The sequence below is a fragment of the Physeter macrocephalus genome, chromosome 16, assembly GCF_002837175.3.
Source record: "Physeter macrocephalus isolate SW-GA chromosome 16, ASM283717v5, whole genome shotgun sequence".
Taxonomy (NCBI): domain Eukaryota; kingdom Metazoa; phylum Chordata; class Mammalia; order Artiodactyla; family Physeteridae; genus Physeter; species Physeter macrocephalus.
This window is the reverse complement of record NC_041229.1, coordinates 13,697,418-13,714,000: the sequence shown is the minus strand read 5'-3', so window position 1 is coordinate 13,714,000 and position 16,583 is coordinate 13,697,418. Positions and strand designations below refer to the sequence as shown.

The window sequence follows — 16,583 nt, the reverse complement described above, 5'->3', positions numbered from 1 at the left end:
TTCTTTCCTTTCACCTTTCTCACTGCTCCTTCATGGCCTCCTATAAGGGTCTTTCCTTCAACTGTTCCATAGATGATGTGTTTCCCTAGGCCTCTCCTCTTTGTCCCCAGCTGATTACATCCACTCCTATGAGTGGGTGGTGATTTGGGGGGGCCTTTTGCAGGCCTGGCTGCTTTATGCTAGCATCTCCCAAGAAAAATGGGACCCTAAAGAGGGTTGAGTGTTTTCTTCCTTTGAAGAAAGAAGAGTATGGGCTCCCTTTGCTGTGCACCAGGCTACTGCCCCACCCATCAGCTCTGAGGGCATCCGATTTCCAACCTCAGAGCTCGCCTCCGCCCCCACCCCTGCCCCATCCTCAGACCACGCACACACCAGGGTGCTGCAGATAACTTTAATAAGGCATGGGCGGACGGTTGGTTTGTGGAACTAAAGGTCGAAGAGGGAGGGCATCACATCTGTAAGGAAAGAAGTCAAAGGGATCTATCTGCCGTTTGCAGACACTGTTCCCTAAGCCTGGAAAGCTCTATCATGGCAAATAATCTACTTTTCCTCTCTCAAGGCCCAAATGCCACCTGGTTTCCAGGAGAAGAAAAAGCCTCCTTTGCAGAGAACCTCTTATACCATGCTTCTCACACTGTTGTGGTTACCACTTCCCCAGGCTGCGGGGCTGTGAGTAGGGCCAGCTGCACCTTAGCTGTTTCTCCATCAACTCCCAGCACCTCAGGTTCCGTGCTTATGCGTGGGGGGACCCCTGAGGCAGGCACCACCCCAGGGTCTCAGAACACTGCTGTCCTCTCCCCTTCCTACAGGAGGTGCCACCCCCCCCCGCCCGCCCACCCCCCACCGCTGTGTGGCCCTGGCTCCTTCCCTGCACGCTCGGCCTTGGGTCAGGATCTTCAGGGCCCCTCCCCTCGGTCCCACGTGTGACAAGCCCTCACACCTGGCTGGCTCATGCACTGTTGGATAGTTTCCAGCTTAGTGGAGGCCAAGGCGCGGGCCTCCTCTGCAAAGCGACGGTGTCCCTCGTCGGTCAACTTCCAGAGGCAGGATCGGGACCGTGTGCTGGCGCCACCCTGCATGCTGACCGGCACTTTCTCAAAGCTGTCTCGGAAACAGAGATTGTGACGCACGGTATTCTTCCAGCCTTCAGGAGCCGTCCGGAAAAAGGGGAAATGTTGTCTGCAGACAGGGAGGAATGGTAAGGAGAGGTGTGGTCTCTCTGGGAGATGCCTTACCCTGGAGAATGTTCTCCCCCGGGGCCAGGAGCCTCGGCCCTTCTCTCACGTCGGAGAAGGGCAAGCTGGCCCACGACGCACTCTGCCGACTAAGCATGTGTCAGACCTCCACCTGGCGCAGTGCTTGTGCAGAGCCTCACCTTATAGACTCAGTTCAAAGCCCCCACTCCCCGGCTCGCTTTCCTCCCTCCCTCCGAGGGCTCAGGAGTTTGACTTGCAACAGGAACAGAGCAGAAATCAGGCCAACAAGCTCCTGTCAGAGGAATCCTGGTCAAGGAGGATGCCTCTTGAGGATTAATACTCTGCGACTCTTCTGATAATAGAGGGAAAAGTTCCGAGAAACTCGTCATACTCATGGGTACCCGACTCTCAAAGCTCAACGTAAATCCCTTCTCAGCCCGGCTTCCCCGGCTCCTTGGGGAACAGGCTGTGCCAGGAAGTTGAGTCCAAAGGGAAAGCATGTGAGAAACTGTTGGGGAAACCAGATTTTATACTGGGTATTCTTGAGAGGGAAGATGGGAGAATTTATGACCCGGGTGATTTTATGTGTTAAGGAACTAAGGTATAAAAAGGTTGGAGTTTCTTAGATGTGAAAGGGGGTGGGGTGGCTATCTTCCTGTCTATGTGAGGTGTGGACACACAGTCGGGGGCAACCCAGAACCAGTGCCTGGGAAAGGAGAAGTATCGTCTCAGACCCAGATGGGGGAACTGAAGCAGCAGCCCAGGGCCTGGAAGGTATAAGAGCAGGGCCCTGCCCCCTCCCTTCGCCCTCCTCACAGGGCCCCACCCCCACCCCCCGCACATACCGAGTGAAACTGTAGATCTGTTGCACGTTGAGGCCACAGGGGGAACTGTTTCTTAATGCCAGTGCAATTAGGTGGAAGTAATTGAGAGGGGGCCGGGACCACAGCCCCCCCTCCTGGCTGTTGGCTTGCCGAAGCCTCCGACTCTGGAGGGGGGCCCTTTTGTGAGGGGACGGGAGAGCCACAGAGGAGCTGTCATCCTGGTCCTCAGCCTCCTCCTCTTCTGTGAGCTAGAGGAGCACAGAGTAGGAACTGGTCCTGACTCCACGGCCTCTACTCCAGGGGTGCAGTGGCAGGAAGGGGTGGTGGTCTAGGGCCACCATCTGGGCTTCTCCCCAACCCAGGGGCACAGCTAATTTCTGAACCCATTAACCCTTCGTTAACCCTAAGAAAACAGAACTCTCTGCTGCATCATCCCCGTGCCCACCCTGCCTACATCCCAAGTCCAACCCACACCCCAGAAATCCCTACCTCCCAGTTGCTGGGGGAAGAGGCAAACCACTTCCGAGGGGGATACTGGTCTCCAGAAAGTGATGGCGACTCCACCACTGTGGCCTGTGGGCATTTGGCAAAGTCGTCTTCTTTTGGGGGTGGCTGAGGGGAAGGGACTACGCTTGTCAGATTCTTCCCCTTACTGGGTTCTGGGACCTCCAGCTCTCCAGGGGGGAACACGATGTTGGGGTCTACCCACATCCACAGGTTGGGCTCGAAATCTGGACCTGTGCAGAGAAAAAGGAGATTGCGGGCCATAGGTCATGGGCTTGGGGTGTCCCGCCCAGGCCACAGGGCCATGTCAGAGAACTCACTCCCATCTACTCACCATCTTTATCAGGGTTCGGTTTTTTTTCCAGAGGTAGTTTTGGTGGCTCAACTATTCGGAGTTTATATCTGGCAACTAGCAAAAAGAAAAGAAGAGAGTCAAAACATCCTAGGATTTTCATTTTGGCCCCTTGAAGCTTCCCTGGGAGGTGGCTATGGGCCCTGCCTGGGAAGTTATGATGCCATATTCTACTGGTTTCCCCTTACCTCTCTGACCTTTTCATTCTCCTCTGCATTCTTCTCTTCTCACCCCACATTATGGCCCCTAAACCATCTCATTAATACCTGTTACTTTAGTCAGTCACCATCTATAAACTCAAGGCTTACAAATCTTTATCTCTAGCCCAGACTTCTCTGCTAGCCCTTAACTAGAACTGCCCATGGGATAACCCCCAGGCATTTGAACAACATCTAAAACTCAACTCCATTTTCCTGCTCTTGCTCTTGCAGTCCTTGTTTCAGCATACGGCACCATCTAACCAGCTGTCCAGGCTAGATACCTGGAAATCATTCTTTTTTTTTTTTCTCAATTTTTTAATTGAAGTATAGTTGACTTACAATGTGTTCGTTTCAGGTGTACAGCAAAGCGATTCAGTTTTATACACACACACACACACACAAGCATATATATACACATATTCTTTTTCAGATTCTTTTCCATTGTAGGTTATTACAAGATATTGAACATAGTTACCTGTGCTCTACAGTAGGCCCTTGTTGGTTATCTATTTTATGTACAGTAGTGTGTATCTGTTAATCCCAAACTCCTAATTTATCCCCCCCACGCCCCCCCCATTCCCCTTTGGTAACCATAAGTTTGTTTTCTGTGTCCGTGAGTGGAAATCATCCTTGACTCCTCTTTCCCGTACAGCCACACCCAATCAATCACCAAGTTCTACCATCCTAGTCCAAGCCTATAACCTAAAAGGTCTGTTTATCTTCTTTTCTTTAACTTACCGTATTCCAGTTTGAGTGATCTTCCCAAAATGTTAATCCAATCATGCCACCCTTCAGTGTAAAACCTTTCGATGGCTTTCCATTGCCTTTGGGCCAATTCTAAATTCCTGATCGTCTACAGGGCCCTGGCTCCTCATCAGCGTTGAGTCATTCCTCCCAGGCTCTCCACCCATCTCCAACAGACCACATCTAGATCCTCTGCCTTCCCATAAGCTGTTCCCTTTGCTGGAAACACTCTTCCCTCTTCCTGCTTGCCTGGTTAATTGCTACTTACCCATCAGGTCTCTGTTTAAACATCTTTCTAAAGCAGGCCTTCTCTGACTACCTGTCCAAACACTCCCATAGCACACATTTTATTGTAATTACCTGCTTAGTGTCTATCTCCAGGTCTGTCTCCTTCACTGCCTGGCACACGGGAGGAGCTCAACTTAACTGGATGAATGAATACATGGTGGGCTCAGAGTAAATCAGGTATATATTAGAGCTAGCTGCTCGACATGAAGCTGGCTTCTGGTCCAGTTAGGGGGAATTATTTTTGTCCCCCTCATTGTCCCCATGAGTGTCATCATATTACAGATGAATCTAGGTTTTTGTCTGGAAAATGATGATATACTTATTAGAGAGCTCAGTAATTAGAAAGGATGCCCATTACATTGTTAATGTTCAACACAGTATTCTAAAAAGGAAAAAGTAGTAAGAGATATAAGAAAGAAAAAGGCAAAACTATAATTATTTACAGAAGAAAACACAGATTAACAGAAAACCATACAAAATCGATATATAAATTATTAGAACCAATAAGAGTCCAGCAAGTTTGCTGGATATAAGACCAACATACTAATCACCACTGTTCCTCTATACCAGCATTAAGAAACTGGAAAATAAATTTTTTTTTTTTCAAAAAGGTGCTGTTCACAATAGCAACCAAAGTTATAATGTATCTAGGGGTTAACTCATCAAAGAATGGACCTTTATGTGAAAAAGATGTACTTACTACTTAAGGACCTAAAAGACTTCAATAAACAAAGACATATAATACATATTATAAAGATGCCAATTATCCTCAAATTAACCTATACATTTAATGCAGATATTATAACACATAAAGATTGAAAGGTTCTGCACAGTAAAACTCACAAGGGAAAAAAAAATCAATAGATAATAAACCAGAAAAAAAAATCATTTCCAGAACTCTCAATTCTCTGATAGACAGCTCCTACAAATCAAAAAATAAAAGGCTAAGACAAATCTATACGTGGGTGAAAGCTACGAATCAGTATTCAGAAGGAGGGGCTACCTGAAGATGCTCAGCCTTACTAGTAATAGGAACACAATAAAAGAATGATATAGGGGCTTCCCTGGTGGCGCAGTGGTTGCGCGTCCGCCTGCCAATGCAGGGGAACCGGGTTCGCGCCCCGGTCTGGGAGGATCCCACGTGCCGCGGAGCGGCTGGGCCCGTGAGCCATGGCCGCTGAGCCTGCGCGTCCGGAGCCTGTGCTCCGCAATCCGCGACGGGAGAGGCCACAACAGAGGGAGGCCCGCATACCACAAAAAAAAAAAAAAAAAAAAAAAAAAAAAGAATGATATAATACTTTACATCAAACTGACAAGAATTATAAAAAGAGGTAATACCAAGTGTTGGCAAAGATGCAGTGAAATAGGATCCTTTATTACTTCTGAATAGCAACTGGTGCTGGTGAAGAATAATCAGGCAGCACTGCAATTTACTGTCTAATCCTGGGTGTGTCTATTCAAGTTAATAGAAGAATTTATGTACTAATTTTCATTGCTACCATCATCTACCAAATTCTCAGCCACTCCCCCTCATTTAAAGGAATTTGGTTCCTGGCTCACTGTCACTAGTGCTACTCCTGCCTTAAATCTTGGCTATTTCAATAGATACATAGATGATTATCCTAATAACCTGGCCTCTAGTTTCTTGAACTCTTCTCCCAAAATTCTGCCTTCCATCCTAATGTAGACAGTCCTCACTGTCATAACCTAAACCAATAACTGCAACCTCTCCATAACCTCATTTTTGCACCATGTAAAAATGCACCACCGCCTCTTTCCAGCCATCTCTTTTGATACCAACTGATAACCCCAATCCATTCATCTATGGCTTTGGAGCACTTGTTTGGTAGAGCTGGATTTAATCAGGGTTGTGGTTTGGCCAAGCAAGTGTTCCAAAGCCATAGAGAGCCAAAGGAGTCAATGGTATATGCAAGAGAGTGAGCCTGTTTGACTGGGGGATTCCAGGTTAGTTACAGAGAGGACATTCTCTCTAACTCTGCTCTTTGAGAGCAGGGAAAGGGTGATGGGATCAACAGACGGGTGATCTCAGTGGGATCAAAGGATAGTGCTTCTGTCCATCTCCCTCCCCTGCTCTCTCTGACACAGGTGGCCCCACACCTCCTCAAGGACAGTGTTTGAAATTTATTTTGGCCTCGGGAGGCTTGTGGGATCTTAGTTTCCTGACCAGGGAGCAGTGAAAGCGCCAAGTCCTAATCATTGGATGGCCAGGGCATTCCTGTCTCCTCTCTTTTCTGTTATAAATTTCTGTCTCTGGACCATTATCATCATTCAAATATGCTGTTAATTCTCTCATTAAAAACAAGAACTTCTTTTCTCCCCACTTTCTGTGCCAGGCCACTACTCCATATTTTTGCTTTCCTTTGAGGAAGAACTCCTCAGAAGAATTGCCTGTACTTTGTCTCCACTTCCTCTCCATTCCACACTTGAACCCTTGCCAATCAGTCTTTCTTCTCCACCACTCCACCAAAACCACTATGATCAAGGCTGCATTCCACCAAAACCATATAATCAAGGCTCTGCTTTGCTAAATCCAATAGTCAGCCCACCTCTGACCTGATCTCTCACAGCAGTGTTCCTGCCCTGTGACCACTCCTTCTTTGAAACACTTTCTTCACTTGGTTTCCAGGAAACCACAATACCAGTTTTGATTCTTAATGGTCATTTCCTCAGTTTTTTTTGGTTTATCTCCTCTCCAATCTCTTTAGAATGGAATGCCCGCCAAGGCTCATCCTTGGTTCTTCTCTATTCTCACCCCTTAAAGGCCAGGCGTGTACCAAAGACTCTCAAAATTTATATCTGCATACCTCTCTCCAGAATTGCAGACTTATATATCCACCAGCTTACTCAACATTTCTACTTGGATATCTAAAAAATATCTCAAACTCAGCATGTTCAGAACAGAATTCCTGATTTTCCTTCCTAAACATCCTATCAGGAGCTTACCCCATCTCACTACAAGACAACTCCATCCTTGCACTTGATCAGCCAAAAACTCTGGAGGAGTCATTCTCTAATCTCTCTTTTTTACACCACACATCCAGTCCATCAAGCGAATCCACCTGGTTCTACCTTCTCACCACATCCTCTGCCACCACCCTGGTGGTGCAGCCTGCCATCAGCTCTTGTCTGGATTACTACAGTAGCCTCCTAACTAGCCTCCTGGCTCCGCAGTCGCTCTACATTTACAGTGTACCCTCAACCCAGCAGCCACAGTGATCTTTTCAGACCATAGATCATTCAGGATCAGCTACATAATTTGCAGGGCCCAGTGCAAAAGGAAAATGTGGGCCTCCTTGTTCAAAAATTATTAAAAATCTTAAGACAGTGATAGCAGGACGTTAAACCAAGTATAAGCACACTATGCAATGGCACAGGTCACTCACTAAGCTGGCGATCGTGTCACTCCTCTGTTCCAAACCTTTCAACCATGCTGCATCTTACTTGGAGTCAACCCTAACGCCCTCAAAGGAGAAGACGGCTCTTCCTGATCTCTGCTCCACGACCCACACCCTCTGAACTCTCCTCTTTATTTACTTTGATCCAGCCTCACTGGCCTCTTTACCGGTTCCTCCGGGCATATTCCTGAGGGCTTCTACACTGGCTATTTTTTCTGCCTTTCTGCCTTTAAAGGAAACTTCCTCTAAGTACCCTCTGGCTCACTGTCTCACCTCCTTATATACTATGTTCCCAATGAAGACCAACTTGATGACCCTATTTAAAACTGTAGCTGCCACCACCTCCCAGCCCCCATTCCTGAGCCCTCTTACCATGTCCTTTTTTCCCCCCATCTCAGTTATCACCTTATAACATATCATATATATATATATATATATATATTTTTTTTTTAATGTGGATTGCCTGTGTGGCCCCAGTAGAAAGTCAGCTCCACGAAGACTTGTCTGTTTTGTTCATGATGTATCACATGAGTGTCCAGAACAGTGCCTGGCAAATTGGAGGTGCTCAATAAATATTTCTTGAATCAGTGAAGATACAAGAATGTTCGTCAGCATTACTTATGGTGGCAAAGAGTTCCAATGGAGTTTTGTCTCCATCAGTAAGGAGAATTAAAATGCAAAAGTAATATATGCAGATGATAGAATACCACACAGCAAGCAATCAGAAATGATGAACCAGATCTGCATTTAGCAACTGAAATAACTCAAAAACAATTTGAATGAGGAAAAAAAAAGCAATGAGTTTATGTAAATTAAGGTCACCTATAAAAGCAAAATAATGCTAAACAGTTTTCAAAGATACACCTATCTAAAGACATTAAATGGATTAGGGTAGATACTTGGGAGTGTGGGAGGTGACAAAAGTGGGTGGGGATTGAATGAGTTAATCCAAGTACTTTGCCCAAACAGATGGCAATCATGTACCATGAATGTAGGAGGTGATTACCTCAAATCTCAACACTTGAGGACCAAACAAAAAAAGTTTTTAAAAGACAACGGTCAACTATCCATTCAGCAAATATGGAGCACCTCTAGGTGTCAGACAATGTATTAAGAGGTGGGGATACAGCCATGAACAAAACCGATTTTAAAAAGATTTTAAGAGAAAAATGAACGAAAATGTAATGTGCCCGATGGCGTAGGCGCCACGGAGAAAAGACGGAGAAGAGGCCTAGAAAGTTCTGGGATTTAGCCGGGGCTGGTGGGGTAGGATTGAAAGGCCGTGTTCAGGCAGGACCCCTACTCTCCCTGGGCTTTCCATCGAGGCGGGGACTCCATTGCCCCTCGGAAAAAGTGGGGGCGGGGTGGGAGCTCTGGGGCTCAGCAAAGGGGGCGCGGGGCCCCGAAACGCGACATAGTCACGGGGCTCGCGGGGGCGAGTGGCGAGCAAGTCAAAGGCCGGGGAGCTTCCGGCCCGGCGCGCCCACGAGCTTCCGACCCTCCGTGGCGCGCCCATCCCCCACGACCCTCCTCTCGGACACTCACGGTTCTGTTCCGCTAAGGGCAGGTGCGTAGTGGTGAAGGCCAGAAAGCACTCGTTCCCCATGTCCCAGTCCAGCAATCCCGGGACCTGGCCATGGAGGCTGGCCCAGAAGTCTAGGTGTTGGAGCTTCAGGTCCACGATTAGCTAGAGGAGGGAGAGCCGGCACAGGGTGGGAGAGTCTGTAGAGACTGAGGCTGAGGCCTAGGAGGCACTTCCTCAAATACCCGCGCTCTGATTGACTTAGGTCGGAACCCGCTCAGGTGTGCCCAGTCCATCTGACACCCTTGCTCTGGAGCCTCCACTGAGTGCTCCTTGCCACGTCTTTCTGCAAGCCCGCCCACTTTCATTTGGGAACCTTGGGGGTCCAGAAGGGAGGCACCCCATGCCCTCTTTCCCCTCTACATTTGCACCAAGCTCTTGTTTTATTTAGTAAATCAGTCTGCCGCTGAAGAATGATCCCGTGGTGGTATTAATAGCTACTTTCTAGAAGTTTGGAAGATTTCATGGTTTATCCAAGTTTACATCTGTAAGTATATGGTGGAGATAGGATTAAATGGTGATTTTTTTGTTATTTTATTTTTTTAAATGGTGATATTTAAATTTTGTTTTTCATAATTTCAAATTTACAGAAAAGTCCCAAGAATACTGTAAAAAATTCCAGTATACTTAAATCCTGTAACTCACCAATTATACCAATTATTAACATTTCATCACATTTTTGCTTTTGTCTCCATGTATGTAAGACATACATTATTTTTTCTGAACTGTTAGAGAGTAATTTGCAGATGTCATGTTCCTTTACCCACAAATACTTCAGTGTGTATTTCCTAAAAACATGGATATTGGTTTACATAACCAGAAAATCAGAAACAAGAAAATCATCAAAATTTAACATTGGTTCAATACTATGTTTAATATACACATTCTATTCAGATTTCAAAAATTGTCCCAATAGTGTCCTTTATTTAATTTGTTTTCTGGTCTAGAATCCAATTCAGGATCATGCAGGGCATTTAATATTTATGTCTCTTTAGTCTCTAATCTGGAGCAGTTTCTCAGACTTTTATTTATTTATTTATTTTAAATTTTTTTTTGAATTTTTTGAATTTATTTTTTATACAGCAGGTTCTTATTAGTTATCTTTTTTTTTTTTTTTTTTTTTTTTTGCGGTACACAGGCCTCTCACTGTTGTGGCCTCTTCCGTTGCGGAGCACAGGCTCCAGACACACAGGCCCCGCAGCCATGGCTCACGGGCCTAGCCGGTCTGTGGCATGTGGGATCTTCCCGGACCGGGGCACAAACCCGTGTCCCCTGCATCGGCAGGCGGACTCTCAACCACTGTGCCACCAGGGAAGCCCTAGTTATCTATTTTATACATATTAGTGTATACATGTCAATTCCAATCTCCCAATTCATCCCCCCACCCCCCCACCAGACTTTTAAATCTTTCATAACATTGACATTTTTGAAGAGTACAGGCCATTTATTTTGTAGAATGTCCCTAATTTCCTCATAATTAGACTTCGATTATGCGTTTTTGGCAACAGTACCAGAGAAGTGATGTTGTTTCCTTCTTAGTACATCACATCAAGAGGCCCATGATGTCAGTTTGTCTCATTTGTGGTATCCATCATGTTTCTCAACTGTGAAGTTACCTTTTTTTTTTCTTTTGTAATTAGTAAGCAATTTGTGGGGAGATACTTTAAAGTGATCTAAAATCCTGTTTCTCATCAAGTTTGGACCCACAGATTCTAGCGTCCATTTACGATTCTTGCCTAAATCAATCATCATTACTATCATGGGCGTGAAATGATGATTTTTTTTTTTTTTTGACTGTGGGATCTTAGTTCCCCAACCAGGGATTGAACCCGGGGCCACGATAACGAAAACACTGAGTCCTAACCACTGGACCGCCAGGGAATTCCCTGATTTTTCTAAATCAGTCATTCCATCTCCATTTATTTAGTTGGCATTCTGTTGTAAAGAAGAGCTTTTCCTTATCTCGTTTTGTTTATTTGTTATCAGTATGGACTCAAAGGATTGATTCTTTTTTTTTTTTTTTTTCCAAAGGATTGATTCTTATTTTACAGAGTGGATCATAATTCAGTACTGTAATTATTTGTTTTAATTCTTAAATTGTTCAGATTTGGCCAGAGGGTGAGGCAGCCCCCTCTGGTTCCTTTGTGCATACTGGGTTTTCCCATCAGAGCTCATCCACCCTATACTGTGTTGCCTGTTGCTTGTTTACTAGACCAGATTTTTTTTTAATAAATAAATTAATTTATTTATCTTTGGCTTTGTTGGGTCTTCGTTTCTGCACGTGGGCTTTCTCTAGTTGTGGCGAGCGGGGGCTACTCTTCGTTGTGGTGCGCGGGCTTCTCATTGCAGTGGCTTCTCTTGTTGCGGAGCACAGGCTCTAGGCGTGCGGGCTTCAGTAGTTGTGGCACACGGGCTTACTTGCTTTGTGGCATGTGGGACCTTCCTGGACCAGGGCTCAAACCCATGTCCCCTGCACTGGCAGGCGGATTCTTACCCACTGAGCCACCGGGAAAGTCCCGACCAGAAATTTTGAGAGTAGTACCTGGTGCACAGGAGACCCTTAATAAATGTTGTTTTAACTATGGTGAAAACAACAGCTTTCTTTTAAAAAATTTACTGGGACTCTACCTTTAATATCAATAATAACAATAACTTTTATGACAATTTACCTAATTATAAAAATAATACATGTTTGATGCATAAAACTTGGAAGTATAGAAAGCACAAAGAAAAACAATAAAATAAAAATCATTCTTGTTATCAACCAGAGATAATAATTAATTACATTCTGATGTATATTATTCCAATCTTTTTCCTTACGAGTGTTTCATTTTTGTTTTATAAAAAATGTTATTGTAATGCATCCACCCTTTTATAGCCCTTTTTATTTATTATTTATTTTTATTTTTTTTCCTTTTATTTATTTATTTTTTAGGCTATACTGTGTGACATGCGGGATCTTAGTTCCCCAACCAGGGATCGAACCTATGCCCCCTGCATTGGGAGCACAGAGTCTTAACCACTGGAGTGCCAGGGAAGTAAGTCCCCTATAGCCCTTTTTGGGTTGTTGTTGAATTTTATTTTATTTATTTTTTGTATGGCAGGTTCTTATTAGTTATCTATTTTATACATATTAGTGTATATATGTCAATCCCAATCTCCCAGTTCATCACACCCCCAACCCCACCCCCATAGCCCTTTTAAAATTAGTGTATCATTTAAGAATGTTTATATCATGTAAATCATATCTCTGATAAGGGGTTAACATCCAGAATATATAAGGAACTCTCACAACTCATCAAAAAACCCAAACAACACAGTTTAAAAATGGGCAAAGGACTTGAATAGATATTTCTCCAGAGAAGAAATACAAATGTCCAATAAGCACATGAAAAGATGTGCTTTTATATCATTAACATTAGAGAAATGCAAATAAAAACCACAATGAGATACTACCACATCGATTGGGACAGCTATTATAAAAATAAACAAAACACAGAAGATAGCAGCTGTTGACTAGGATGTGGAGAAATTGGAATCCTTGTGAATAACTGGTGGGAATGTAAAATGGTGCAGGCCCTCAAACCAAAAAGCATAGGGACTTCCCTGGTGGCGCAACGGTTAAGAATCCGTCTGCCAATGCATGGGACACAGGTTCAATCCCTGGTCCAGGAAGATCGCACATGCTGTGGAGCAACTAAGCCCGTGAGCCACAACTACTGAGCCCACTCACCACAACTCCAGAAGTCCGTGCACACTAGGGCCCACGTGCCACAACTACTGAGCCCACATGCTGCAACTGCTAAAACCTGCATGCCTAGAGTCCGTGCTCCGCAACAAGAGAAGCCACCGCAATGAGAAGCCTGTGCACCGCAATGAAGAGTAGCCCTCCACTCAGCGCAACTAGAGAAAGCCTGTGCACAGCAGTGAAGACCCAATGCAGCTAAAAAAAAAATAAAATTGAAAAAAAATATGTAGAATTACCATATGATCTAGCCATCTCATTTCTCAGTATATAACCAAAAGAAGTGAAATCAGAGATTTGAACATACATCTTTATACCCATGTTCGACAGCCTTATTCACAATATCTAAAAGTGGAAACAACCCAAATGTCCATCAGTGGATGAAGGTGGTATATACATACAGTGGAATATTATTTAACCTTAAAAAAGAATAAAATTCTGATGCATGCTACAACATGGATGAACCTTTGAAAATATTATGCTAAGTGAAATAAGCCGGACACAAAAGGACAAATTTTGTACAATTCCACTTATATATCTAGAATAGCCAAATTTATAGAGACATAAAGAACGGTGGTTGCCAAGGGTAGAGGAGGAGGGAATGGGGACTTATTATTTAATGGGTACAGAATTTCCGTTTGGGCTGATGAGGTTCTGGAGATAGATAGTGGTGGTGGTTGTACAATGTAAGTGTACTTAATGCCCCTGACCTGTACACTTAAAAATGGTTAAAATAGTACATTTTATGTTATGTTCGTTTTATAATTTCTAAAATGTTTATGTCAGTAATATCCAAACTTTGCTGTACATTGGAATCCCCTGGGCATCTTTAAAAAGTACTAATGCCTGGATCCCACCGCCAGTAATTCTGATTCTGGTGTGGGGTATGGCCTGGGTGTTGGGATTTTGAAACACCCCCTGGATGATTCTAATGTGCGGCACAGTTTTGCTCCTTGTCTGAAGCTCTTCCCACAATACAAGAGGGGGCGGGCACCAAACCTCCCTCAGCTGGTGCAGTTAGGGTGGGAAGCAGGGCCTGAACCATTCTCCCTGACCCTCCCTCTTGACTCCAGGCCTCAGCTCAGTCAGGCCCACTGAAACTAAGGAGGGTCCCAGGGTTCACCTTCTCTCATCGATCATAGCACTTATTACAGTTTTATTTATTTACTTGTTCCCATTTTGGGGAATCTGTATCTTCCACTGAATTCCATGTAAGTTCCACGAGGGATGAACAGTGTGTTTTCACAGTTTATTCCTAGCACCTCCAGTAGCACCTGGCACATAATAAATGCTAAGTTATTGTTCATGGAATTAATAGATATTGTTGTTCTTCTCTTCCATTGCCTCCCTCTCCTGGGCTCCTGGATTACTCTAGAAAGGGATCATTAGACCATTGTTCCAGCATCTTCTAACTCTGTGTCATTTTTTATTGTTTTTGCAGAATTTTTGGCACTTTCCTAGCCCCCGCCTTCTCTTCAGGGGCTTGTTAATTCATTTGTTCTTTCACTTATTCATTGAGTATCCACTGTGTCCCAGGCACTGCAAAGGTACTATAGGCCCTTGGGAGCAAAGCGACAACTCCCAGACACCATGAAGTCTGGTGGGGAGACAATTGAATAATCACATAAACATAATAATAAACATAGTAATGCTATGAAAGATGGGATAGGAGAACCCAACCTAATGGGGGGTGGAGGTCAGAGAAGGCTTCTCTGGGGAAGCTGGCTTAACTATGCAAATAGAATGGAGTGGGCGTGGGGGCAGTCTTCAGAGCAGCCTGGGCTTAAGGAATAGTCTGTGCAAAGGCGCTGAGGCAAGAGGAAACACAGGACATTAGAAGGCACATGGTGAGAGCCAGAGGGGCAGTTAGGGGAGAGACCCAGGGCTGTCTTTCAAGGTCACCTCAAAGATTTTGGTCTTTACCCTAAGAGCAAGGCAAAGATCCTTAGAAGGAATATATATTGGAGAGGACACAAGTGAATGAGGATGAACACTCCCACTCTTTTCCCTCCGTTACCCCGCAGTACCACTCTTGCCTCCTCCGGCAGGGTTCTTCCACTTCTGCTCTCTCCTCCTAGAGACTCTTTCGCCTATTTTCCACTCCCCTTGCCCCCAGCACCCTGTCCTTGGGTCTCACCCTGGTGGCCCTCCGTCTTTTCCTGGTCAGAGCCTCTGTTTCCCCCAGCGCTTCCCCTTGTCCTGCTGGTCCCCACAAAGGCCCTCAGGGCCCCACGTGATGCACCAGCCTCGGCCTCACCCCCACCCCAGGCCCCTGCTTGGGTGGCCTGCTCTGGAAGGTGCGAAACCCACAGCCCAGGTGTGAGTCTGAGAACGCTGACTCTTAGATTCTTTTTTATTTTTAATTAATTAATTAATTTTTGGCTGTGTTGAGTCTTCGTTGCTGCACACGGGGCTTTCTCTAGTTGTGTCCAGCGGGGGCTACTCTTCATTGTGATGCGCGGGCTTCTCATTGCGGTGGCTTCTCTTGTACGGAGCACGGGCTCTAGGCGTGCGGGCTTCAGTAGTTGTGGCTCACAGGCTTAGTGGCCCCACGGCATGTGGGATCCTCCCGGACTAGGGCTCGAACCCGTGTCCCCTGCATTGGCAGGAAGATTCTTAACCACTGCACCACCAGGGAAGTCCCTGACTCTTGGATTCTTATCTCATCCACCCCTTCCTGCCTCCTGGGAAAAGCAACTTTGGGGTTCCAGGGCAGAGAGAGGCCTGGGAGCAGCTGCAGCCTGGACATAGATTCTATAGGTTCACCCCAAAGTGGAGCCCGTTGAAGAGAAACACACACAGCAACATGGCATCAGGTTTTATTGTAGGGACTAAATTCACTGAGGGAAGGAAAAATTCCTGTCTGTCAGGGGTAGGGATTGGTTAAAGAGGTGAAATGGGAGGAAAACCAATTCTGACACGAGTGGATGAGGGGAATAATACGGAGTGTTGGGCCAAGGTGAGGCCTTGGGGGACAAGGAGGGGGACAGATGGAGGAAAGGGCTGCAGTGGAGAGGGGGCAGGGAGGGGAGGTGATGGCACCAGAGGAGCCAGAGCCTGGCGACTGTGGCCTGGGAGCCGGCAGTCTTTTCAGCAGAGGAGACAGGAGCAAAAGCAGAGCCCTGAGCTGGGGACATGGACGGTGCCTTGGACTTCCTAGAGGAGCCTGCTGCCCGGTGCTGTCCTCCTCACTTTTGGGCACCCAGTGCCAGGGCGATGATGAAGCCCAGAACCAGCAGGAACATGGCTACAGAGAGCAGCACCGTGATGACCACCATGCCCCCTGTCCGGGCCATTCCCAGCCCAATAGATTCTGCCTTCCTTCCTGTCAGAAGAGAGCAGGGAGGCCGTGTGGTCAGGAGCGGCCCCCATCCTTCCCAAGGCTCCCAGCCTAGCCCCTCATCCATTCATCCAACCAGCCAGCCCTTCACCCATTTATTCACCCAACCAACCAACGACTCGTTGGAGGGATCCAGACATCCATCAAAAAAACTTTTACGAAGCATCTCCTATGTCAGGCACTGAGGATACAGAAATTAATCGGACACAGTCGCTACCCACAAAGTTTAGCGGTGCGGGCAGATGAGTCAACAGCCACTTAAAATGCCAAGGGCTCAGTGTAAAGATAGAGGTAAGCAAAGGAGCTAAGGGAGCATAGGGAGGGGCAGCTGCGGGATGGGGTGGGAGGGGCCTGGAAAGTCTCTGGGGCCCTGAGATGTTACTTACGAGGAA

The 16,583-nt window shown here is 45.9% G+C and overlaps 1 protein-coding gene and 1 long non-coding RNA gene across 2 annotated transcripts; one reads left to right on the top strand and one right to left on the bottom strand.

Moving 5' to 3' along the window:
- Positions 1 to 378: 378 nt before the first annotated feature.
- FOXR1 (forkhead box R1) lies at positions 379 to 4,482 on the bottom strand. Its single transcript, XM_028501586.2, has 5 exons — positions 2,859 to 4,482; positions 2,510 to 2,757; positions 2,042 to 2,268; positions 941 to 1,179; positions 379 to 455 (listed from the first exon to the last, which is right to left on the bottom strand). Exons 1-5 carry the CDS (start codon positions 2,977 to 2,979, stop codon positions 427 to 429), a joined length of 864 nt encoding a protein of 287 aa, XP_028357387.1. The 5' UTR covers positions 2,980 to 4,482; the 3' UTR covers positions 379 to 426.
- On the top strand, positions 411 to 13,149 carry LOC129391375 (uncharacterized). Its single transcript, XR_008615369.1, has 3 exons — positions 411 to 669; positions 1,144 to 1,198; positions 12,042 to 13,149. It is a non-coding gene; the product is annotated as an uncharacterized lncRNA (long non-coding RNA).
- Positions 13,150 to 16,583: the final 3,434 nt, after the last annotated feature.